General features: G+C 30.8%; 4 protein-coding genes and 1 long non-coding RNA gene across 20 annotated transcripts; 2 read left to right on the top strand and 3 right to left on the bottom strand.

Annotated features, from left to right (window-relative positions):
* Positions 1 to 766: 766 nt before the first annotated feature.
* On the top strand, positions 767 to 2,837 carry Cchl (Cytochrome c heme lyase). Its single transcript, XM_031974379.2, has 4 exons — positions 767 to 1,151; positions 1,373 to 1,608; positions 1,686 to 2,041; positions 2,113 to 2,837. The coding sequence occupies exons 2-4, from the start codon at positions 1,387 to 1,389 to the stop codon at positions 2,351 to 2,353; spliced, it is 819 nt and encodes a 272-aa protein (XP_031830239.1). The 5' UTR covers positions 767 to 1,151; positions 1,373 to 1,386; the 3' UTR covers positions 2,354 to 2,837.
* A 1,210-nt stretch (positions 2,838 to 4,047) lies between these two features.
* On the bottom strand, positions 4,048 to 4,828 carry LOC116425992 (histone-lysine N-methyltransferase SETMAR). Its single transcript, XM_076364852.1, has one exon. The coding sequence runs from the start codon at positions 4,826 to 4,828 to the stop codon at positions 4,073 to 4,075; it is 756 nt and encodes a 251-aa protein (XP_076220967.1). The 3' UTR covers positions 4,048 to 4,072.
* LOC116425990 (traB domain-containing protein) lies at positions 4,692 to 7,931 on the bottom strand. 5 transcript variants are annotated; one of them, XM_076364849.1, is made up of 8 exons: positions 7,516 to 7,739; positions 6,806 to 7,068; positions 6,123 to 6,334; positions 5,931 to 6,045; positions 5,714 to 5,850; positions 5,232 to 5,641; positions 4,994 to 5,147; positions 4,692 to 4,839 (listed from the first exon to the last, which is right to left on the bottom strand). In XM_076364849.1, the coding sequence occupies exons 2-8, from the start codon at positions 7,059 to 7,061 to the stop codon at positions 4,831 to 4,833; spliced, it is 1,293 nt and encodes a 430-aa protein (XP_076220964.1). In that variant the 5' UTR covers positions 7,062 to 7,068; positions 7,516 to 7,739; the 3' UTR covers positions 4,692 to 4,830. The 5 variants fall into 5 exon arrangements, with proteins under 5 accessions (XP_076220964.1, XP_076220963.1, XP_076220966.1 ...); XM_076364848.1 differs by lacking the exons at positions 4,692 to 4,839; positions 7,516 to 7,739 and adding an exon at positions 7,764 to 7,931 and having other exon boundaries at positions 4,976 to 5,147; XM_076364851.1 differs by lacking the exon at positions 4,692 to 4,839 and having other exon boundaries at positions 4,976 to 5,147; positions 6,806 to 6,880; positions 7,516 to 7,740.
* Positions 5,744 to 25,219, top strand: LOC116425993 (uncharacterized). Of its 7 annotated transcripts, XR_012998060.1 has the most exons (7): positions 5,748 to 5,890; positions 6,594 to 6,716; positions 15,125 to 15,279; positions 15,843 to 15,946; positions 16,779 to 23,694; positions 23,781 to 23,883; positions 23,980 to 24,125. It is a non-coding gene; the product is annotated as an uncharacterized LOC116425993 (long non-coding RNA). The 7 variants fall into 7 exon arrangements; XR_004234817.2 differs by lacking the exon at positions 23,980 to 24,125 and having other exon boundaries at positions 5,746 to 5,890; positions 16,179 to 23,694; positions 23,781 to 23,930; XR_012998059.1 differs by lacking the exon at positions 23,980 to 24,125 and having other exon boundaries at positions 5,747 to 5,890; positions 15,130 to 15,279; positions 23,781 to 23,930.
* On the bottom strand, positions 8,796 to 26,041 carry Rfx (regulatory transcription factor Rfx). Of its 6 annotated transcripts, none has more exons than XM_031974367.2 (17): positions 25,647 to 26,041; positions 23,046 to 23,356; positions 22,602 to 22,782; positions 22,265 to 22,309; positions 21,477 to 21,582; positions 21,297 to 21,396; positions 21,041 to 21,196; positions 20,611 to 20,742; positions 19,617 to 19,798; positions 18,640 to 19,110; positions 18,444 to 18,565; positions 18,283 to 18,380; positions 18,058 to 18,213; positions 17,777 to 17,979; positions 16,765 to 16,918; positions 15,150 to 15,201; positions 8,796 to 15,092 (listed from the first exon to the last, which is right to left on the bottom strand). In XM_031974367.2, exons 1-17 carry the CDS (start codon positions 25,654 to 25,656, stop codon positions 15,028 to 15,030), a joined length of 2,544 nt encoding a protein of 847 aa, XP_031830227.1. In that variant the 5' UTR covers positions 25,657 to 26,041; the 3' UTR covers positions 8,796 to 15,027. The 6 variants fall into 6 exon arrangements, with proteins under 6 accessions (XP_031830227.1, XP_031830226.1, XP_031830228.1 ...); XM_031974366.2 differs by having other exon boundaries at positions 22,602 to 22,794; positions 25,647 to 26,039; XM_031974368.2 differs by having other exon boundaries at positions 8,796 to 15,071; positions 22,602 to 22,794; positions 25,647 to 26,037.
* Positions 26,042 to 26,523: the final 482 nt, after the last annotated feature.

Here is a 26,523-nt window from a genome sequence, read left to right as displayed (position 1 = left end):
CCGTGGCGAAACGTTCAAGCTGGTACATAAGTGTTACCGATGTGGGAGGTCACTCGTGTGGACGCCGATAATAGGTTGTTAAACGAATATCAAAATATTTGTATGTTAGTACACCTTTCATTTCTATAGTTAGAGAATTAACTTCATAATTTCGAGTCAATTATAGTACTGTTGAGAATCGAAGAACATTAATCCGTTAGAGAAATCAGAAACTAACGTCTGAAAATTCTAGCTATAAAATGAGTTTTCAGAATATTGTTCCCATATTCATTGCTCGATCTCTCCCGCGTGATTAAAAGCTAGTTGGGAGAGTAAGAGCAATGAGCATGATAAAATTATTATTTAAACATGTGAGTGATTAGCAATGGTGAGAATAAAATACATAATATCATCAAGGTCCAAATAAATACTCTGAACACGTGTATTCCAATTACTCTAGATCATGTTTGTAATAGATTATTCATGGAATAGGTAAACACTTTTTCTTATTTACTTACGCGTTGGAAGCTTGACATGGCAACATTACAACAGATACATTTGTATATGGTTTATCATATTTACTACTTGATCAACTTCGATCATTTTGCTTGATGTGATTTTTCTATTAACCGTTCTTTAAACCTCTGATTTTTTACAAAGTCGGTAATTCAGAACATGTGACACCAAGTCGCATAAACTTGCAATGTCTATCATATACCTCATCTGTGCCGAGACTGCGTACATGAGCAGTTCTATGCAATGTTCAATCAAATACGTAAAAGTAGGTATGGAGAGGGTAACTTCTTGTGAGGGGAGTGTCACTAGAGTGATCGCAGCCACCGATTTAACATCCTTGGCTTAAATATTGATTATTAACCATAGAATATTGCGATATGAGATAGAACATCTAAATTTAATTGATTCAGATGATCAGTATGGGAAAAGTAACTATTTTGATCATCGGTGCGTGACACCACTACTGTGTACAACCGCATGCTGAGAAGAATTCGGAATTAAGATGTTTCAATTCTTCAGAATGCAATATATTTTTTATTGATGTTCTTGCCTTATCAATGATTCTTGCAACATACTTGAATAGTGGAAAACAACAATCAAAGGACATTGACAAATAAAGTCGTCAAAGCAACGATCACTTGATACGTTAGTCACATGTAAGCGTTAAAACTTACAATATTAAGTGTCACGAAAAGATATCATTTAATTTTATAGTCGGACATAGATTATACTAATTGTGAAATAGAAGTATTAATTTTAGCCACGAGAAATATAGGGTATTGCATAATCTACATATAGGTTATCACATCGCTGTTAGTTCATTCAATTTTCTTTAATGAAAAGTTAAATGAATACTATTTGTGAGTATATATTACAGAAATTCCAAAAATAATGGGTAATGTATTGGCATCTACTGCATCAACACCTAATACATTTGTATCAAAACCCCAACAAGCAACATCAAATAACTTAGACCATCATGGAACAAATAAACTGGAAGGAGAACCACCTCCAGAATGCCCCATGCATAAATCAGCGCAAAATACACCTCCTAAGGTTACCACCGAATGTCCAGTAGATCATGCTGGCCAAGATATTAATCCTCTTAACATGGTTTGTATACCCAATGTTTTTTTATTTTCTAACACAATCAGTTATTATTTAAAATAAATATTCATGTGGACTTTTAGATGCCACCTGCTAATCAACAACCAGCACCAGATCAACCATTTCCTTTGCCCACGGACAGACAAGTCTCATCAATACCAAAGGCGACAGCTGAAAATGAATTTTGGGTATATCCTTCTCAACAAATGTTTTGGAATGCTATGTTAAGGAAAGGCTGGCGATGGAAGAAAGAAGACATATCGCCTGATGACATGAGCAACATAATAAAAATTCATAATGCCAACAATGAACAAGCATGGCAAGAAGTACTCAAATGGGAAGCATTACATGCTCGTGAATGCAGTACTCCAAAGTTGCGCAGCTTTGGAGGTAAAGCTACACAGTATTCACCACGTGCTCGTATTCGACATTGGATGGGGTAATTTATAATTTCACTACGATTTAATTATATACATAAGTATTGTATGTATATGAATGAAATGATTTCAGATATGAATTGCCATTTGATCGTCACGATTGGATCATAGACAGGTGTGGGAAGAATGTTAGATATATTATAGATTACTACGATGGTGGTCAAGTAAATGACAAATACACTTTTGCTTTACTCGACGTAAGACCTGCTATGGATTCAATAGAAAATGTCTGGGATCGCATGAAGGTAACATGGTGGCGTTGGAGATATTGTAACGAATCAGCAGAATCGGAATGTGCCCAACAAACACAATAAAAAAGGAAATTAGATACTAAGTAGACTGGAAAAGCATCAGTGTTCTAATGATGTGCTAGTTTTGAAAAGCAGGACATTATGTTCAAATAATGTACAATTTTAAAAAAACGAAAACAGCAGATTATAATTATATACGCAACCAAGTATATACATTAATATTTAAAACGAATATACGCGTTTAAGTATACATGAAATTAAAAACTTGTACAGCGAAAGATATTACGATACTTAAAATTTACTGCCAAAAAAAATCAATTTTAAAAACAACTTCATTCAAAATTCAATTTTATTTTTTACCAAGGACAATTTTAAAGTGACAATATTGTTACATGCACTTTTACATTGTTTGCATATAACTTCATATAATGATTTATTCTTGAAAACCAACTTACAGCTTTCAAACTAACTTGTATATTACTGTAACATATTGTTACTGTGAAACAACAGAAAATAAAATTGTTAAAACCGTTATATAACATTAAAATTCGTTTCTTTAAATGTCAACGAATCAAGGTAAAATAAAAAGTTTACTCCGAATATATCCAACAAACGTATTTATAAACATTATTTATCGTTAAAAAATTGATTCTGGAGATTTAGTAGTTTAATGAAACTTAACTATTCAAAGACTTTATAGTGATATCGAATAAAATTATATTCTTTTAAAATATAAACACACCCACAACCAAAACTAACATTCGTTTTCGTTACTATAACTTATTATAGTAACTTATATAACTTATATTAATATAGTAACTTATATAACGTATTTAAATTGCTTCAATACTTTATTCAATTGGAAGATTAATATACAAAGTGCTTTATAAATAATTTGCATTAAAAAACACGAGAAATTCGGATCACCCTTAAATTTTTATACGTAACTCATGATATTAAATGCATTAAAAAAACACTTTGCATTGAACAGTACCCGCTGAACTATTATTCAATTATATATATGTGTATATATGTATGTTTGTACAAATGTATGTATACTGTGTATTGTTATATAATATATAACTTTCATCGATTACAAAAATGTTTTACATGTATATAACATTGAATATTATAAATCGATGCACATGAAATAATGATATTCCATTATTAGAATACTGTATCAATTATAAAGTATTTAATATTTTTATACCAAATATTAGTCTTACCCTGGTCTCATTTTAAATTCGATTTATTAAAAAACCGTGGTTTGAAAATTTTTCTGTATGTTTCGCAACATACTCTATCACTATTTAAAGTATTCTGCTTCTCCTTAACGAGGAACTAATTTTCGGACTATTAGTTTCAGTTATAATCATACAGCAAACAAGTTTTCTTTGATAAAGTGTTTTAAAAAATTAGTACACAGACAAACTACTAAAAATATTACGTCCTTACGACTTATTGGAATATTTTCAATTCCACGTAAATTAGAAAATGTTCACAATTTTTCTAAACAATTGGCACATTAACTCTTTGCATTCTATAATACAGATAAAAGCGCTGATCTGATACTACTACTAAATTTGCGTTAAATATATTTCAATACGCTGATTTTAATTAAAATAAGCAACGGCACATTTTATGCTTTTTATATTGCTTATCCAGACGACAATGAACAGATATAATTTACAAACTTGTAAACAAACTACTTTATTATATCATTAATATAAGACACATTCGCTGAGTAAAACAATTGATAGTTTTTACTACTTTTAATTCCTTTTAAATAGAATTATGAGGCAAATAGCCAATACAATTTTTCGAACCGCAAAGGCAGGGTGTATCACTGAGTTCATGGACAGAATTTACAACTCCACCGGCATAGTTAAAAGTTATTTCTTCACCAACATCTATGTTTCTAGATGCAAACAAACATAATCGAGGCACTACTGTTTCAACTCTGATAGGTACAAGATTAGCATTCGGTTCACAGCTATGATTACAGTAGCGTCCAATATTACCAAAATATTTAGGATCTATACACGTTACGATAATTCGTTCACCAGCATATTCAGAAACTATTAAAACGTAGTTCATACTATTTTTATTTGCTTCTACTCTTCGTCGTGCTTCTTCAATACCTATTACCTCACCAGCATATTCGCAAATGAACTGTCCTTTGTTAATCAGTTTAGTTGTAATTAAACCAAGTCCCTTTTCACCAACTTCCGATACCATTAAACTATTCAACGGACCTTTCTGTACCACTTTATTACCACAAGTTTCACTACACGTGCAATAAGGATTGCACTCAATAATGGGCCCTTCTAGTTTCTCATCTAATAATCGATCATCGATGTAATTAGGGGAACCACGTGTACATGAACAATTCGAACATCTATCTGTACATAAACAACCTAGTGAGTATTCTGATTCAAAATCACCTAAATCTATACCTGGACCTGGTATATTATTTACTATGTACATAACACTCGGAATATTATGCTCGTATTCGTCTCCACAAGCAGTTGCCTCCATACTTACCACAACTGTACATCAATGTAAGCCCCAAATAAGTATAATAAAATGTTTAAATATATTGCAGCACAAAATAAAGAAGAAAATGTGGTTTTATAAAAATTAGTTATTTTAGTTTATAGTCCTAGAGATCAAATACCGTGAACTCTACTTTCCCCCACTGACCTTTAATAATCCTTCAACCGATGATCTCAGATATTGCAGTGTAATACCAGAAGGCAATGGTAAGATTTTATATCCTACATAAATAACAGCACTTAACAACGAGATTTTAACGGTAAATTTCAATATTTTACTTGACAATGGTTGAGGAGGAACTCTGTAAAAAAAAAAGAAAAGTATTGATTTACATAAATATGTAGGTTTACAGCTTTATTTTAGTAACTGCATTAAATAAATATACCTCATAATAGGTGGTATGTCAGAAGGCTTCACTTTTCCCCAATTTTTTAAAATGCCTGAGATATGTCCTATACCAACAATTCCCACAACTCTAGGTGCTACTACCCCATTCGAAGTAGGGTGAAGCATACATGCTAACTGAAGAGAGTGTGTAAGATACAAGTCTCGTTCTTCCACAAACACTTTCTCCATTGCTGGGAAGCTCTCTTTCAAATCATGAACTATATTGTCTAATAGATTCTTTTGTTTACAAACTTCCACAACTTCTTGATTAATGTCACCTTTTAAATGTACTAGATGCCATCCCAGTTTCAAAGTTTCCCACCAAGTTAACGATCTTATGGCACGTTGAATTGTTATGTTAATGGGTCTATCCGCCAATTGAATAATACAGTCTGGTATCTTTTTCGCCTAAAGTGATACCACATCATTTATATTTATTTAGATTAGTACTTAACCTTTAACCTATTTATTCTAGTTTACCTCTTCAAATGCTCTACGAAATTCACCACCAGGTGCCACTCCAAGTTGTTTAGAAATATAGGCTACCATTCTCAATAATAAAACATATAATAATCCATTGTAGAATCCATATTTTGATAGTAATTCGGTAATACTTTCTGTAGAATTAATATATGTGAATGCAAAGAAAAAACAAAGGTAATTGTAGACACTTTAATAAACCATTATAAAAACTTACGAAACGATAAATCTTTTGCATATTGATATATGACTTCTTCGTTAAGTTGCATTATCTCAGCTCTAGCTATGCACAACTCAACCACAATTATATGAGGCTGTACAGCTTGTATTATCTTAAATTGTAAGAAAATATATATTCAATTATTCTTGATTATTCTCAAATTTTATAAACAACTAAAATTCTATTTACCATAGACACATCATTTTGACTTTCAATACTAAAATGCGCTGTTCCCACTAAATATAACTTTGCTCCATAAGGCGTAGTAAGTAGTTCCACTGTTTCTGGTAACCTTTCATCTATACTGGCGTCGTATTCATTTTGATTCGATCCAATAATATCATGCTTTTTAAGATCGTTTTTGGACTGAACATTAGAACTTACTCCTGACTCACTGTTTTCTAGAGTTATAAAAATCTTCTTTGAAACGGATAGTTTAACGATGTTTGAAATTAAATAAGTTCGTAGCAAATGTCTCATTGTAATAATAAATGTTTTATGTAAAACACTATAATTAACTGATAATAATACCTTGATATTTTGACAATTTTCGTCTGTTTCTGTATTGCACTGGCATTTTGAAAGCACTAGCGCACTATTGTAGTAAATTCATCCTATAATTCAAACAGTGGTCTTACATTGATCTCATTATTACATTAGAGACAAAAGAGCGAAAGAGAGGGAGAAAGATTTTATAGGTTTGAAACCTTAGAACGTTAGCTGTTTCAAAGTGCCCCTTCAATAAAACTATATCGACTAAATAAACTATTGACAAGAACAAAGGTATGTATATTAATATTAATAAAATAGGAACGTTAACTACTTTTAATATTATTCATAAAAAAATATTTTATTTATTCATATATTAGTACCTTCAGCTTTTTTTTCCTTAATATCCACTGAAGTTTCCATTGTAGAAGATTCATTTTCTGACTCATAGGTTGGATCTATATATATACCAGACTCATTGGCAATTAATTTTTCACTCATATTTTGCATACCACTTTTGGATCTTGCATTGAAATCATCTTTTTGATTAACAACACTATATTGTTTGTTTTCTACTGATATTTGATGTTGAGACACATTTGAATTTGAATTGTCAAAGTTCTTTACATTTGACGACATTTTGTATCTAATAAATAAAGAACAAACTATAATGAATGATTCATTACTACTATCTCAATGCTAAAGAAACGTTTTACTTTTCCATATGGTAACTGATTGTAACAAGTAAATAATTCAGTTTATTTCCTCTTATGCTGTTAAAATGTATTAAATAGAAAATATTACTCAATGAAAGTACAAATAAATTCTTTTTAAATTATATAAAGGTTTAAAATCGATTTATAAAAGTATATTTTTCAACGGTTGCATACGTGAAATTTCAAGTGTATACCGTTTAATATTTCGGTAACCTCGATAAATTAACAATATGGTGCCATTACTAAAATAATTTTACTAATTATAGTAAAGTATAATTTTTTCCAAAATATCCCATAATTAAAAATTAAAAATGGCAATAGAAGGGTATAGCATTTTTAGAGTTACAGGTAAAAATTATTATGATAGTATCAAATACCTCTTTCTTGTATTTCTTTCGGTGATATCAGTCAAAATTACATACACAACAACACATTAAAAAAATACTTATTAACTACCGATTATCAAATTGACCCATCTATCAAATGTTATCGAATAAAAATTAAGTTTTGCATATTTTTATAATTCCAAAGAATGAACTGACAATCACAGATGGCGAAGACACTACTATAGTCGTCACTACATAACTATAGTCAATCTACAAAGCACCGATTATTATCAACTTACAACTATTTTTTATTATTTGCCTCCATATTTTTTCTTGTATTTTCAAAAACATGTCCCATAACTATAAACAAATTTAATGGTTGTTTTTAAAATAACAATTTTTTCAATATACTAATGAATTAAAATGATAGCATAAGCAAAAACCTCAGGCCCTCATTTACTACTGATAATAATTAGAACTTTTCAATTTGTACTGACTTATAGAGTTGATGAAATGTTTATTATCGGAAATAGTAGAAATTATTATTTCCTTTTAAAATTGTGCAAACAATTAATCAATAATTAACAATTAAATTTAACAACAAAATAAATTTCTGTTCTAATCTTTAACTACAATTAAGGATTAAATTAAAAATAAATATTTTTGTGTTAAAAAATATTTCTGTCATTTCATCACCTTTCTCTCCCCTTATTATAATTTCAAACTTTAGTAAGTTCCAATTTACTTGACGTTTTATTCAAATTCAATGTAAAAATGAACTATTGATAATTATCGATTAGTTCCAGTAATCAATCAAATTAATCGTCGATTTTTTGACGAAATTATATTAATCAAAAGTATTAATCTGTCAATCAAATAAACAATTTTAGTCGCAGAATTTCTCTTATACGAGATGTTGGAATTCATCCACTGATTTATTTAATTGTTTTTGCGTAAATAACATAATTTATTAAATCATTTTTTATAAATAAAAATTAACATATTTTTAAGTTTTATTTGTCCAATTCAAATTCAAAATCTCTCAAAATTAAAATCCCCGCCTTTTTACATTTATTATCAATTTTTTATAGTAAAAAACCCCACGCTGTCATTATTTACAGAAATTTATATAAATCTATGGTTCAATGTATATGATAAAATCGTAAAAGAAAACTTTTAACTATAATTTGAACCTTTAATTTTTATAATCACTACTGTAAATTAAAAAAATATATTTACATACTTTAAAATGTAGATAAAATATTATAGTTAGCACTATGCCATTAACTTTTCCAAATACTTGGAAATTGAATAAAAGACTACCAAAGTTTTCAATGTTTTATACTTTATTTTATATCCCTATTAATCGAAGAGGTTCTCCTCAAATGTTGAGAAACTTAAACAAACATAAATTTGAAGATGTAATAATAATAATGTCATCTGTAATATTAAGAAATATAAAAATATCAAATTCTTAATGAGTACGCATTCAATGGATGTCGTGTTGAATAATTCACGGTACAAACTGTGTTTGAAACAACAACCTTCCTTATGCGAGTAAGCTACGAAATAAAAATGTTTCTATTTGCAATAAAAAGTATGTATCTATTATATAATTTTAATGAATTCCATTCACGAAGTTTTACGATCAAATGTTTATAAATATTCAGTTTAAGATGTTATCACTGATGTAAGACACTAGAGGGCCCACATGCATTAGAACATAGATTTGTAATTCAAACGTTTATTGTTCCGCAATGGTATCTTTTCAATTTCTTTACTTTTAAACATTTCTGTATACTTAATTAAATTCTTCTATACAATAAAAATTGCTAATATTACCGTATAATAAAAATAATTGGACGTCAAAGATTTTTATAACAAACACAACTTTACAAGTTTTAAACATATATTTATTATTTAATTGTTTCGTGATTCGCACATTCACACAGTTCTTAGAACTTCTTAACCTCGCGTAATTTTTATATATGTTGTTATTGTTTTGAGCTGCATTCAGTAAAAATAATCTTATTTAAGCAGTAATGAATGACACTTGATTTGTGCAAATCTGGAGGTATCAAAATATCTTTCACATGTCATAAGGAAAACGATACTTCTTTTTCAATCTTTCCTTGCGCGACAGTATCTCTTAAGATTTCCTTTTTTTTATTATTATTATTATTTTCGTTTGTATTACCAGTGTTCACTTTTAACAACATAGTAAATCTTTTTTTCATGTGTTTTACAAGTGGAAATATTTAAGGCCTTCTTCCGCAACATAGGAAACCATGATAAGTTTGATTTTTCATTTGTCAACAACAAGACTACAATTGCTTGCACCTTGTGATAATTGTGAAACTTACAAACAGCAATTCTACTTAAAAATATAAACAAGTATAGAAGAATATAGAATTATGTACTGTTATTATATTGAATCATCTTTGTCAATAGGACCCAAGTTTTCCATTTTGATTCTTAAATCTCTTACACTTCAGAAAATTATATAAGTGTCAAAATAATTCTGATGTGGATTTCTATATTCGACTATTCTTGTTAACATTGTATGACTTCTCATTGACAAGAAAAAAAACATAGAAATTCCTTAGAAAGCCATTCTTATACTAAGTACACATAGTTATCATTAATTTTTACATATATAAGCTCATTATAGTTACAGAAATATTCTATCCTTTCTGCTTGCACAAATAATGCATGCATAACCAATGGTCGATGTACTGTGTGATACTCAATCCCTGTTTCTCGACTTAAGTCTACGAAGTTTGACTAGTATGCAATATTTTTATACAATAAATAAACATTTATCCTATCTTTGTTAAAACTATTTGCGAATATCGCAATGCGATAAATTTGACCAGTGTTTAGTACCCTTTATCATGACCTTCGATATAGTAAATCATAGTTTGGAAGAATTTCTCATTAAAAATCTAAGAAAACTGAAAAAGTAAACGATACTTCCGGACACAATATTTCGAAGGTATAACGTATACATTTTCTTCCAAATTTTCGTCAGTTTTATAATGCATTCGAGGTCTTTAAATACTTGTCCTTTTACTCTTCATTCTTAAAGTAAAACGCCATAAAAATTGAATAGCTTTGCAAAGAAGCCCTGCGGGAAGAGCATAGTTTTATTTCATGCATTCATTTTGGTCATTTGGCGTTGGAAGCTACTTATCTGTTCTTTGTATAATTAAAGTACGGTAAAAAAATGTTCATCTTTTTTTTTTGTATGAAATAAAAGGCACCAAGTTTTGCCAAACATCCAGTTTGTTCGTAGGAGTTCATATCGATTACATTCTTCTATTTTTTTTAAATGCTGTAAGATACATTTAATGTCTAGAATTTTCTGTAATTTTAGGCAGTTCATGTGTTCTTGCTTATTAAAGTTCAGTTATTTTTAAGTCACGTGTGTCATATATTCACAAAGTTTGACAAATGTTCTATACAGCGGTGCTTTGCAATAAAAAATACATTTTTAATATTGATTCTGTCTCTGAAAGAACTCACACGCGATTTGTAACAATTTCAAACGAATATTCATTATATGTCCATTGCAAAATATATAGTAGTCACTATCGCGAAAACAATTAATTACATATATGTATACTGCATTTTAGGAAACTTAAATTTGTATGCACAATGTAAGTTCACTTAAGTTCAAGTATTTGATCAAATATTTTATCAATAAGTAGTATTGTGATATTAATGTATAACACAATAAGCATATCATTGGAACATATTTAATGTAATGCATATCAACTTCATTGAAACTTTGTACTTATTTAGAGAGATATGATAGCACATGAATATAATCAACCATATTACTCATCACACAAATTAAATAATGTAGTACATTAGAACATATAGAAGTGTAAATGTACAAAATATGAAAATATTGCAGACTGAACAAATTTTTCATTGGAATATAAAAATAATATATACAAAGTTTTAATGAATCTGTGATACATACCAGATTATATTCCCTTTCAATAAATTTAAATTAGCACATAAGTCTTTTGGTGTATTATAAATAAAAATTAGCCAGCATATCGTGTAATTTCTCATGTTCAAGCATGGCTACTATATATATATATTATTTATAATATATATATATATATTTATTTATTTATATATAGTTATGATTAAACTTAATTATAATAAATTACTAAATATTTGACGAAAACAGCAGCATTGGAATGCTGTAGACAAGAGAAAAACAAGAATGTTGTTACGTATGTTTTCAACATTTAAAACAGCTTAAATATATCAGCATACTTTTGCCATATTACATACATGTATAACAAAAAGGAATATAACGTGAAATTCACAATGCACTCTTAGACCTAGGGCTTTATTACACAAAAGAGTTACTCGAATGTCTATGAATATAAAACATATATTGACACAAACTCTTTTATAGTATCAGGTTGGAGCATATGAAATGTCAGATTTTTTTACTTGTAAATGTTTATACTCCTGGTGTTGTTATTTATTTGTTTTTCACATAAACTCTTAAACAGTTTCATTGTCTATTAACAGAGTAATGTTTTGCAAGAAAATTTTTTTGAATTGTGCATAATAACTATTTCTTGAATAGTTTTTTGAAAACATAGATATCGCTAACATTCGTGTAATTTTCTTATATGAAATCAAGCTTGAAAATAATGCTGCAAAAACCGCTGAAAACATAAACAAAACATTTGAGGGCAATACTATGAACGAAAGAACAGTGCAGCATTGATTTGTAAAATTTCGTTTGAATGATGTTTCTTTGCAAAAGCAGCCACGTGATAAATCTAAAACCGTAATTTATAACAATGTCATCAGAATTTATTAATTCTAAAACTAAGAATTTTTCAAAAAAGAAATATATTAATGATAATATATTAAGAATAAAAACACGATGGCAAAAGTGAAATCATTATAACACACATTTTGATTAAATAAACATCTTTTAGGTTTCCTTTCTTCTGCAAAAAGATTCAACATTTCATATGTACCGATCTAATAAATATATTAATTAAAAGTATTTAAACGCAAAGCAAAGTAGCAGACACTCTCAGTTTCTACTGTTACAATTTGCAGTTTCACTTTCCCCCTTTTTTTTTAAACTTCAACAACTGTGCACTTTTGCCTATCCACCACATTATTTGTATATGTACATTTCAATGCGAGAACCATAGTGTATATTCTATCAGTAAATTAAAACGATTACATTATTATATCGTTACACCCATACCTTTCAAGTATTATTTTGTACTATTCGTTTAAAAATACTGAAAGAATATATATATGGAGTGTAACAGACGGCTTACAACAGAATTGTTTTCTATGTAGCTCGATGTATAATTAATAAGTCGTGTTAAAAAATATGAATGTCAGAAATATCTAAAACTCGTACAAGTATATAATTATAGTAATCTAATTCGCATCTGCTTCAGTAGGAATATTCTTTTATTATTTGACAATACCGTCGGCAGGGCGGATTTCATTAAACGTTACTCAAGTAGTTGTGCAAAATAGAATCCGTCGATATGAATGCATTTTTTTTCACATAAACTGATGTTTATTATTTTAAGCCTACTCGACTGTTTTCATATAAAAATGAAACATTTGGAAACTTCGTAGATAAAATAGCATATAAGGCGAGCCATTACTAAACAACTGATTAAATAAATTATTCATTTCATTCATTAATATAAATAAATAAATAATATTCCATTCAATTCGTCAAAGTATCGATTTCGCGAAACATTATAGAAAGAGGAAACTATATCGAGTAAGCTTTTGATATTATATGCTATAAGGGCATGACAATTCATGGTCCCGTATATTTTTAAAAAATGTTTCGACTAGAAGATACATTAAAATACTAAACATCGTGCCAGCGATACCTTACACTTGAATTGTATGCTCGCTTGTACGTAACAAGACTTGCAGTACATATTCGTACATGTTATATCACACAGACTTACTTAGATCGTAACACAGTAAAGAGCAAAACTGAACATACATATGGAACTTTAACATAAATAATATTTAACTTAATGTTTACATATGGAATAATAAAAAACCAAAGTATATAATGTCATTTAAGTGGTTTTGTCTTTTCAAAAAAAATGTTACCCTGTGTCATCATTATTGTTTTAGTAAATATAGATTATTTTTGTAGAATCGATTTTGTGATGTTCATGACTTTGTACTAGTGTTGAGTTAGTTTTTCGTAGCTTATACAGGAATATACAATATTTTTAAAAGATCGTAATGAAACCGCTATCGCTGTGTAAAAGATAGTATTATTGTTTCTCAACTTACAAATGGTTTATCAATGGGACAAATTGCTACGAAATTTGGTATTAGCCAGTCAATAGTGCAAACAATTTGGAAATGATATTACAATGATGGTCCTACATATTTCAGTTGTGGCAAAAACTGCAGGACAGTGGCATTCTATTACAGCAAAATACTGCGAAAGTATTTTACGGAACATGTTAAAGCATGTTTAAAATGTTATTAAGGGGGGACACCACATAGATGAATAAAAATAATTTTTTTGAAGCAGCAAATACATAGAACATACCGACGGACACGAGATCTCTGCAACTACACGTCCGATTTCCTTTAAATTTGGTGGGAATATTCTACATACAATACTGTACAATGTAGTGTATGATTTTTTCGATATCTCAATTATTTAATTTTTTATAAACATTTGAGGCTAATTTCTTGGAGTACAAACAGGTTTTTGCACTTTAAAAGCTTGCCATTTCCATAATAATTAAAATTTCGGAAAATCCGTACGTTACATTTTAGATAACATATTTCTGTTTACAAATCCACACAAATTTTTGACTTCGAATGTTTCAGTTATTTGCAATCGAGTCAATTAACAATGGCTGTTTTACGAAAAGGGGTTCCGAAGCTAGCGTATAACTGTGCCATTTTGTAACATTTCAGCTTAGAAAAAATGTAAATATAAAGCAGAAGGTCACAGTTATACATCCACAAGAGATCAAAAGTTTTCACTTAATAGTTATTAACAACAAAAATCCTAAAATTTATGTATATTTAAAATGTCTCTAGGTGGCGTACTCCCTTAAGACGAAAGAATTGTGGGCGAAATATTAAACTTACAAGAAACGTAGTATTTTCATTCCAAATTAATTGTGGGTTGAAATCGACTCTACGAAAATAATTTATATCCACCAAAATAATGATAATAATAGGATTGCAAAATTTTATTTGGGAAGCTAAAGAATCCTGCAAAACACTACATTTCGTGTATTTTGTCTTGTATATGCAAGTATTCAATGAAATATTATTTATGTTAGGATCTGATACGTATGTTCGGTTTCATTTTTTACTGTATATCTTGGGCATTATGCAAAAATCTTCTTTGTTAAGTCATAATTCGACAAGATTCTGTCTTATACAAAATTATAATTTATAGGACTAGTGTATTAGTAGGCCTGCATGCTCTTGTGCTAATATTTCATTCTCAAGTGCTACTGGCTAACTCGCAAACTAAGGCATGTAGGCACGCAGTTAGCTTAATTTCATACGCTTTGGTTGATTTGTGTTTAATGTATCTGGAAAACAAAAAAATATTTCTTTACATCAACATATTTTTTTTATGAATTAGTACAGGTGACAAAAAAGTAAGTTACCTCCATTAGAAGTCGCACCAAATGCACTGACCAAAGTACAATTTTGACTTTTCTGAAAGGAAATACGATTTATTGTGAAGAAGAAAATAATAATTACATACACATCAACACATCTTCAGTAGAATTGAAGGTGAGTGGAAAGTCGCTAATTAGCCTTCAAAGGATTTGTGACAAGGTTTTGTGTATGATACATTTCATTTGTTTTACGAGGACATTTCAATGTTTCTGTCAATAATAAGCATGTTTCAAATATACTATGAAAACAATGTAGTGAAGAGTAATGCATCACAATTAAAGTTAAATACGGTCTAGATAAAAAATATATGGAAATAAAAATTTTAAAACGATTCATTTGAAAACAGAATGTTATTTTGTATGTTAAAAAATTGATATGACACTACAATTCAGTTATTGTTTTAAAAAACAGAAGATTTATTAGCAATAATGTGTAAAAGTCTCATACCAAAATAATATAATGATATAAACAAAATAATATATACTAATTCTATAATGATATTATTGCTTATATAATTTATATATATTTCTATATAATTCATTTTATTTCATTTCATTTCATTTGTATGTTTTATTTACTTCGTTAAAGATGTTTATATAAATAAAAAAATCGTTTATCCTTTTATTTTACCAATAGAATCCTATCACTATTAAACGTGATACTTTTTGTGATTACAGATCAATTGGATTACTTTTCATTACAAAGCACTGAAATGTACTAGCTGTGTCGAAAAAATGGATAATAGCTTTTCGTAGTTAGAATGTGCGAACTGTTAGTCTTGGTAGGTTCAATGAAACATCTTACTTTTTGTAACATACGTTGAAATAGACCTGTTATCAGGTGTACTGGGTCTTTCAATGATTAGTTATTACAGAAATTAAATTATAAGAGAGTAATGGATGAAAGTTAACGCATTAAAGTTAATCGGCAATTTTTTTACTTTTCTAATACTCTGCCGGTGAAAATGAAGAAAATCTTAAGCTAATTGCCTAAAATTTTTGACGTTAAAACAGGGACAAAAATTAGAAAATTTCTTTTGAAATATTAGTCTTGTAACGATCTGATGTTTGAAATAAAAAACTTTCCGTTAAAGAAGTCGAAGAATGGAAAAGAGTGGAAGAATAAAATATTCTGAAAGTTATTATATTTGAAAAAAAAACGGGAATTCATGACAGCGGCAACCAGGAATAGAATTTGGAAAGACGTGAATTCACATCAGCGGCCGCGAATGTGTTAAGAATGGCAAGCTATCAAAACACTAAATTTTCTAAAATTAAAACATAGTATCTAAAGCATATATTCATAAAGTGGAGAAAATAAAGATGTCTTTTGGTAAAGGAACTGTAAATGATCGCACTGAATTTATCTTAAAAACCGTCATAAAGTGTTCATCGTTCATGTTTCAAATACACATTTTCTTAACATACACAGAGTGTCGCAAACAAATGTTATCACACTTTAATTATTTATACAGTGTTTATTAAATATCATACAATATGTTTATAACAAGCTACATTAACGTTTTCTTAAAGTGTAGTAACATTTTTTTGCGACATCCTGTAGTTATTATTGTCGAAAAATTAAAAAAAGAATACGTACATCTCCCGTTACAGCTATTGGAGTCGTCCCTGTAGCAATTGCTACTTGATGTTCAATTAAGTAGAACATATACTCATCATATAATAACCGCATGAGGTGAAAGGACCCGAAGCTAGCTGCGCTTCTTAAAGTGAGATCACGAATGACCATGGAACTGTCGAATAAATAGTACAAGGAAAAAGTAATTGATTAATTACATTTTATATAAATATGCTAATTAATTCTCCGCCGGTAACATGCTTTTTTATTAACGCGGTCAGCAATATAAACCTTCTATGATCAGACCTGACCCATCATTGTTGCAAGTTCTGTAAAAATCTAAAAAAATTCTAAAACATTTATTATAGTCCTTGCTTTAATGCATAAATGACACTTTAGTTAAATCTTCTTATCATTTTGCAATAAAAATTAAAAATCGAGGTGAAGTCGTGAAAAAATGAGATTCTGCTTAAAGATGCATAACTTTGTAATAAGAAAATATTAAACGAAGATACTGTAGGATTTTATTCATAAGAGTATGATCTTTCGAAAAATTATAAAGAGATTTGCCAACTATTGAAAAAATATAATTATTTCGAGATTTCAATTTGGGAGATTTCTCAGTAGGTTATATCAATGGAAAATAAAGTAAAACATTATTCTGAAAAATGAAATTGTAAACGATGTATAAAACTATGTACTGTAATACTGTAAACTGTACTATTGCTCTGCATTGAATATTTCTAAAATAGTTTAACAAACCACATTAAGGGAACAAAAATTATTTTATCCTCTTAAAACTTAGAATTGAACTGATCACGAAAAACGGTAGTTGGAATGTCTAATCTCTATAGGTACAAGATTTTTTAGGTGGTAGCTAACCATGCTATTTTTTAGATAGTAGTAACCCAGGCAATCCGACTTCTCCGTTTTGGAGAAGCTAAACAATGAAATTATCAACAGGACTATAAATGGTCCATATTGCCGGCGGAGGGTTAAGTACATTTTTTAAATACATATATTTGGAAGTTACCTATAAAAGGACCACTTGAGCAAAAATTGACGTGCAGCTTTTGCAAAGGTGGGTTTCTCTTCGAATGGTTTAAGAACTTGCGTCACAACACTTTTCAACCAAATCGCCCAATCTTCTAATGAATTTTGTTGTTGTAATGTTACTTTAAAATCTGCCTCTAAGCGTTGCACCATTGCGTAATCACACTGACAAACCCAAGAAGCCTGAAAAAGATCGATTTATACATTCTGTGCAAATATCAATTGTATAGAGATCCAATTGTATTCTCTTAATGGAAATACCTGTTCTTGTACATTATGGAAATCAACACGATTCAAATCCGCTAACATCTGATGTATTTGACTCGGATTTTGAAGTACTGCACGCGCGGCTTGAGCAAGGTGATTTAAAGACGTGTAACGCCTTAATGTCTGAGCAAATGCCGATACAGCTGTTAACTGAAATAAAATTTACTTACTTAGAATTAATTTATAAACATATAATCTATAAGACTACTCTACTGATACCTTTATTTGAGTCATCTCTTCTGGACAATCAGCCATTGCTGATGTTAACCAAGATTCTAATCCTTTCGCAAAATTTCGAATAGATTGTGTCAATGAGCCTGAAATTATCACGAAATGTATCAAAATCCCAGGCATATAAACAAGAGAATGGCATTACTTACTCGGTATGGGTCGCAATACATTAGGCATTAATACTTCAACCAAGTTTTGATAAAATGTGTAGTCTACTTTCCTAATGAAATCTTGAACTTCCGAACACTTACACATCTGATACAATTTGGTTCTAAATACATGATAGATTGAATTAAAATACTGTTTAGTTAGGAAAAGAAAGTTTTACTTTAAATGTGAACTTACTTCGATAAATATTTTTCTTCTTCACACTCATCCCCATTATTATTGTCTTGACTACGCCAAAATTCTCTCCAAAGGCTTTCCACGGTAGCAAATTCAAAAGTAAGAACAGCATCCAAAAATGCTTCACAATGTTCCCTGTATATACTTCGAAATGTATCGATGTCTTCTAACGTACAATCCTCAGGAAGGGAGGATCCATGGCCAACTATTATTTCAGGGAATTCTGGAATTGCACCACTCGCTTCACCAAGATACTGATGGTACTGTGGCGGTGAAGCATTTGAAGAAATATTCGTATTTGAATGTGTATTATTTTCGTACGTAGTATCCTGCTTTTGATTTACAAATTTGAATCGTTTTGTTTGAGAATTTGCACTTTGTTGCTGTCGGGGTGTCCCATCTTCATTTAACATCATCAATGGAGAACTAGGTTTCACTCTAATTCCATAGTAATGATATTTTGAATTTCCTCTATAAAGAAATATAATCATAATTTATTAATTCGTTAAAACACTAACTGTTTTTTTTTTTAACCCTTTCGATACGGCTATGTGGTTCGCGAGTATAGTTCTGGATACTCGAATTGCGAACAAGATTTTACTGTACGGAACAGTTACAACGCAAATCCATATTTTACTGTGAAGAGATCCGTAATCGTACAAGTAAAACAGCTGTGTTATTCGATTAACACTAGAACTACCAGACAATACAAGATAATCCATTTTGGATTTCTTCCTTTACAATTTTTGGAAAAGATACAAATGCTTTCTTAAAATACATATTAGATAAGATGCTTGGTAGTTATAGTATTAAAGCTGTGAACCAATACAAAACATCGATAGGTGATTATAGTCACCATTAGAATAAGGTAAGCGTGTAGTGATGAGTAATTATAGTGACACCATGAGCACGAAATAATGGGTGAACTATAGTCATCAGTAGTATCGAAAGGGTTACACAAAATGTAAGATTTTTACCTGGTGCCTAACCGTCTGGTTCTTAAACCCAAAAAGACAGAGCGAATTAATTTTCCAAAGCTTGCTGCATTTACAGGATCTAATTTATTTTCAGAACAATGACGTAAATAATGATTGTAAAGGGTAGACCTTGGAAGAGAGACACCATCTGCTGTTTCATAATTTTCAAGCAACCAGTGAACCTAATTAGATAATAATTGATATGATTTCCAAGTATAGAAGAAACTTCTATTTTTCCTAACTACAATACATTGTATTAGGTCGTGTAATATGAAATGTCGGATTTTGCGGAGAAAAAGAAACTTTAATTGATGTTCTAAAAGACGTTTATTCGACCAAAATATGCTCTATTCGATTCGATACACTTCTGCCAACATGATTTTAATGAGTATATTCTTTTTAGAATTAGTAAATTCTAAAGACATCGTTATAAATTACTATTTCGGGTTTACCACGCGGTTAATTTCGCAAAGAAATATCATCCAAACGAAATTTTACAAATCAACGCTGTACTGTTCTTTTATTCACAATATTGTCTCCAAATGCTTTGTTTATATTTCAAACGCTTTCTGCAGCATTTTTTTCAAGTTTGAATTCATGCAAGAAAATTACACGAATGTTGCCGGTATCCATGTTTTCAAAAAATGATGCAAGAAATAGTTATTATACATGATTCGGAAAAACTTTTTGTATGAAAAACAAAGGAATAACAATTGTAGGAGTACAAACACTTATGAGTAAGAAAAATCCGACATTTCATATTACACAATCTAATGTATGTTACAAAAGGAACATAACATTACAAACTACTTTTAACATTCTTAGTTACTACCAGTATATATGTTAGAAAAAAAAATTCTCTATGTTACTGCACAAGTGGATGGAACCTTAAACTTTATTTTACAAAAGCATCCCTAAAGAAATTGCCGATGGACATGCTACCATGAATTAGTATACAGCGAAGCCTGTAAATAGGGATTATGTATCAGCTTACTGTTGCTTGGGAAACTCTAGTAGCATGCGTCATGTTTGCTGCTGCAGCTGCAGCATCTTCCACGGTGACTGTAGTACCTCCTGAATTACCGCTGATCAAGTATGCCCCTCCACCCCCGCTAACCACAGTTTCCTATCAAACAACCCAAGACACCAATAGCTCATTAAACCCCAATTATAAGATCCACAATGTTTCTCGTTATAGATTTTCATTCACTGGAGAATAAAATGTATTTCTACTAGGAATAATTTCATGATTATCATTCATGTTTCATTCCAAAAATGTAGTATCCAATAAATACTACCCTTTCCATCCCCTTATTATCATGCAGGGCTCCCATGCCTGCAATTTCTAAACGTTTACTCACAAGAAAGTAAATAAAATAAAAGCAGTCAAGGGTAATCATTATAAACATGCATTTCTATCTTACCGCATTTTCCGTTTGTGGACTAGCACGTGCTGCAGCTGCAGATATTAATGCATGTGCAGTGGGATCACCATCCACAACACTTTGTTGGATCAGATACGTGCCATTACCCTGAGATAATAACTGTCCAGTAGTCGAATTCGAACCTTGCCCAGTAACCTAAATTCATACATGTATCACTAATAACACATTTAAATAAATTTTCTGATATAAATTGTATAGTATATCGTTAGTATATTAAAAAATTGTCATACTTTACCTGTGCATATGTTACTGGTGTAGATGCTGGTGTATAATATTGGCTCGAAGCAGGAGTATACATTGCTCCTGCTTCTCCAACAGCGTATACAGGATATGTCCTACAAATACGCAACTTTATCATTATTTTATTACTTTCTATTATCAACATTTTCATTTGATATAATATTTCTCTACTTACATCTGACCATTTGTCGGTATATACGTGGAACCATCCCCCTCAACATATTGAACATAGGTAGGATGAGAAACTGATTCGGACCCCACTGCCTCTGGTTCTCCTGATACTGAAACAAACATAATAAACTTTAATCTATATGCAGTAAATAATCTTTCCATTTAAATAAAGCTTTACAGAGAATACACAACACTTAAGTACTGTAGGATTGTACTTGTTCAAAGAAATTAATAGAAAATATGTGTACTTTTGACGTGCTCTGAATTTAATATTCACATACTTATATTTCTTTTTCTTCATAGTATCATTATGCAGATATAACTGTTATGTATGAATAATATACTGATTCATGCAAAATCAGGTGTTCACCAACAAAGAATATGTTGTAGTTCTATATGCAAGGTGTCCCGAATTTTGTCGGTCAAACTGCGGGAGCATATTTTACAAGTGGAAACATGAAAAAAATGTTATTTAAAGTTCGATTAAAAACACTTTATTACGAAGTTATAAACAAATGAAATTGAATTAGACAATGGCGAATTTTACTTCACAGAATATGAATAATTGGACGTGTTTACAAAAAGTAAAATCCGCCGTTACCTATTTCAATTTCACTTGTTCATAACTTTGAAATAAAGTGTTTCATACCCAACTTTAAATAACATTTTTTTCTTATTCCTGCTAGTAGAATATGCTTCCGCAGTCTGCCCGGAAAAACCCAGGACACCCTGTATATGCTGCATACAATTAGTAAAAATGGATAATACATGCTGATTATATTCTGCCCTCACCTACTGCCGTTGTGAGGGATGCGTAGGATGGTGAATCACTGGTGCCTAGTGTAGTCAGAGTAGAAGAACAGAGGTGCATGTTTTTCAGCAGCATGGAAAGGGCCAAATCTCTACTCAAACACTATAATTTTTCAAACTGATCCTGATACTCACCCTTAATATAAAACGACTTGGAAGAAGTCGTTTAATGACTTATACTCGCATGACAGTGTTTATACTAATTGTTACAAAACTAACATTTCAAATTTAATGGATGTTTATATGTTTGTAATGAATAATTTTACATCCAATATAGATGAAATAATAATATAATAAATCTGTTTTATCGAAAACTCACCTGTAACAGTAATAAAATGTGGAGAGCCACCAACGATAGTACCAGCTGATGTGGATGCAGCGTCAGAATCAACGAGAGTGTGTTGACCTGAATGAGTAGTATTCACTACAACTTGGGCTGTAACATGTGCTGGAGTACCTGTTGAGCCGTTGGAAGAATCTGCAGCTGTTTCAAGCGGATCCTGAACCAATAACTGTATTATTATTTATAGTAGGCATGTCCTCTGTATCAACGGTAATGTTCTATATATTAACATAAATATTTAGTAAGCAGTACAAGTTTAAATATTATGTAATTAATAAAGAAAATTAATTTTTGAGAAAATTATAACGCAGCTGTATATAAAATATTAATAGCACATCTTAAAACATCTTACAAGTAATATTATTGTAACATTAATTACAGTAACATTGAAATAATAAAGTATCACGTAATGTAACAAACCTGGATAGGTTGTAGATTGTTTGGACTGGAAGGATCAGGACTGGTAACAACAGTGATAAGTTGCTGGCCCCTTGTCGATTGACTCTGTGCTGCACTACCACTGCCACTGGAACTGGAAGTAGTCACGACAACAACGCTTGACTTAGGTTCCACCCCCACTGTTGCAGAGTTACCCCCACTATTATTAGCTCTGGTGGATGCTGCGAGGGCATACTGGGCTCCTGTCGTAGTCATGGCAATCACTCCTTCACCTCTCTCTGCTCCCACGATATTACTACTACTGCTACCTCTCCGTTTCTGGAGAGAAGGGTCTGCAACGTAGACATGTAACACACACAGATGTACCAAATATCAATAACGTCTTCCAACAGACTCAAAGCTTGAACAACTACTATAATAATCTTTCATTAATTTAATCACTTTGAAAAGTACAATTCTCAAGGTAAATAGTTAACTAATGAGTTACAGGAATAAAATATTAGGCTTGTAATATAAAATAACAAAAGATTGGATCATCTTAGAAGGAATAAGCATTGTTTACATTTTATATGTAAAGTAGAATATTCTATAACAGATATACAGCATACATTGATTACATGTTATAACTGTCATTTATATATGTTCTATAAGTAAGAAATGAAAGAAGATGGTAATAAATATATCGTAAAATTGATTGTCATTATTATTATTATTATTATCAAATATTGAATAATACATGTCATGTGTATGTTACAGATAAATTAAATAGGGTCAAAAATTGTCGACGCCCGAAGTGGACATTAGATACACCGATGTACATATTAATAAGTACCCTAACCTACATAAAAAAAAACGATCGGTACGTAATTTCTTGCAGGTGTGCAGCATTCAATAATCTATAGATCAAAGGGAAGCCCTGAAGAGCTTCCAATACAAATGAAACATGACATTGTAGTTACAACGTGTAATGTATCAAGATGTGTTAGTGCACCCTGTACCTGTAGGGTGGCAGGTACCAAACACAATGTTTCAAAGGGAAGGAAACGAAAGGGAGAAGGGTAACAGCTAAAACGCACTATACGCGTGACTGGACATGTAGGGTCCTTTGGGGGGGGGGGGGGGGGGGTTAAAAGTATCAGTAAAGAAGGTCAGATTATAAATGCAATTAGAGAGTATTAAACTCCTTTCCCATTGATAATAACACATTTAATAGTTAGCACAAATGTTCCTGAGACGAATGAAGGATTTACGGGTACAAAAGGATGAAACGTTTTAGTTCATATTACACTCGTCCCTCAATTTACATAGCAATTTTTTTTACGTGTAAATTAGAACACTATTTACGCGGTAGTTTTTATGCGCAATCTGAATTTAGTAACACCGAATAAAACGTACTTTTGTTTTTTCAAATGTATTATTATTATTTTTTGTTAAGCTATGTGAAATGAATATGTATTTGTAAAACTTATACCAGCTTTTCTTTCCAATATACTTGTTTTCCTTGTACCAACAAACTCTATTTACGCGATTCGCGTAAAACGAATCTACGTAGAACAGATTTTCGCGTAAATCGAGGGTCAGGTGTATAAAGTTCTTTTTTCTATTTATAATGAATGGAAAAAGAGAAAAAAATATTTTGCATGAATCTTCTTTAACATAAGGTACTGTGTCATTCTACAAAATTGTAATTACATTGGGAAACATACTGTGTGTGCACCTGGCTTGTTACGCATGACTGGTGCTTGGGACTGTTCTGCATACCTTATCTATTATCCTGCATTGCATGTTCCCTGTTCTTTTATTATATTAAAATATTTATACAGTTAAAAGCTTATAAGTTTAAAATAAGTTAACGATCAAATAGTTTATCATCAGCTGAATGCTTGAGAATAGCTGCTTTAAAATTGCACCACCTTTTTTATGCTTCAGGAAATTCATTGACGTAATTGATAAGCTCATTTTAATTGAAAGCTACAGAGGCTTCCAAATATTAGATACTACCCCACGTATAAGGGGACATAATAAAATCACTAAAGCGTGATACAACAGGGGAACACACAACAGAGAAATCTGCAATGGTTTCCTTTCATCGAGGGAGCAATATCGAAGGAATTGATTATTTTTTGGCATAGACATATCAAGAAAAATCATTAAAACAGAAAATAGTATAAAATTTGTAAGAGAATAAAATGTTTGAAATGTAATATTCAATGGTCTTTTAAATTGAATGTACCCAAAGTTTTCTATTACTTAATTTGTTTATATCTCTGAACAGAGGTCCAAAACAAACTGGATGGGGAATTCGGTACAAAAATTTACAATAAAGAAAACACACGAGGGATTTTAAACTGGACTAAAATTAGAAATAGGAAAATATGATGAATAGTTAGTAAACTGATAAACGCAAGTGTATTAAGCTCACAGTAATTGTCAGTGAATAAATACGTGTTGTGAACGTTAAAACATCGTTATATTGACGATATACTCTAACACTGAAGTTCCACTTTATACACGATATTTTTTCGAATGCGTATAAGAAAGTTGCGGGAGGAAAATATTATGGAAGGAAAATGATAATTGTAATAGTGATAAAGCGCGGTTTGTATGTCTCTTTTTACTCACCTGTATTCATGAATGGCGTGTACTCTGAACACGACGCCCGGGTGCACTTGCGCGGCCGAACGTTTCCCCCCACGTATTCCAGTCGGCCTTTTCCCGTTCAAGGAAAAGCCGTGCCTGTCACCCAGGAAACCACGCGGACAGCCAAGCCACCGTGCAAGTGAAAAACCGGAGCAGTACACTCCGACAAACCTGTATATTTTGTTGTCGACGGCTGGTCGGAGTGTTGGTTGTCTGCTGCTGCGGTCTCCTTGACTACGGCATCACTGCCCGCGTCACAACCAGTACCGTACCAAGTATTTACTTCTCCATGGGGTATAATACCTCGATATGCAGGGTGTATAATACATTTAAAATATAACAAAAAAAATAGTATTTTCTAATAATACGATGAAGCAATTGTAAATAATCTAATGAAACGAGATTTGTATAAATAATTTAAAAAATAAATAGCAATAGAGTAGAATATAAGTAGAATTGAATTACACTGAAATATAATTAAGTTTGAATGTATCTGATATTTTTAACATAGAAAAGAAAACGAGTACTCGTTATTGTCAAAAGAAATTAAAACATTCGAATGAAATCTGTTTGTGAAAGTTTCATTAAATTTTTGTTACGCCACTGAATAACGCCGCGCGTGCCCCTATTCCGGCTTTGATAAGCACTCAAACGATCGATTAAATCATTCAAATCAGAATTGCTTGCTAGGTGGAGATTTACTTTTATTTTTTTATAAAGGATTCCTGGTCTAAAAGCAGTAAATATTATAAATTAAGGCCGTGCAGTGCTTGCACGAAATATCTTCACGTGCATGCGCAAACGCGTGTTAATGCGCACATCACAATACCAGTCAGTCGCATTGTGACATTTTCTTTAC

Source organism: Nomia melanderi, chromosome 2, assembly GCF_051020985.1.
Source record: "Nomia melanderi isolate GNS246 chromosome 2, iyNomMela1, whole genome shotgun sequence".
In the NCBI taxonomy this organism is placed as follows: Eukaryota; Metazoa; Arthropoda; class Insecta; order Hymenoptera; family Halictidae; genus Nomia; species Nomia melanderi.
Note: the sequence above shows the minus strand (reverse complement) of the source record. Positions and strands in the feature narration are given on the sequence as shown.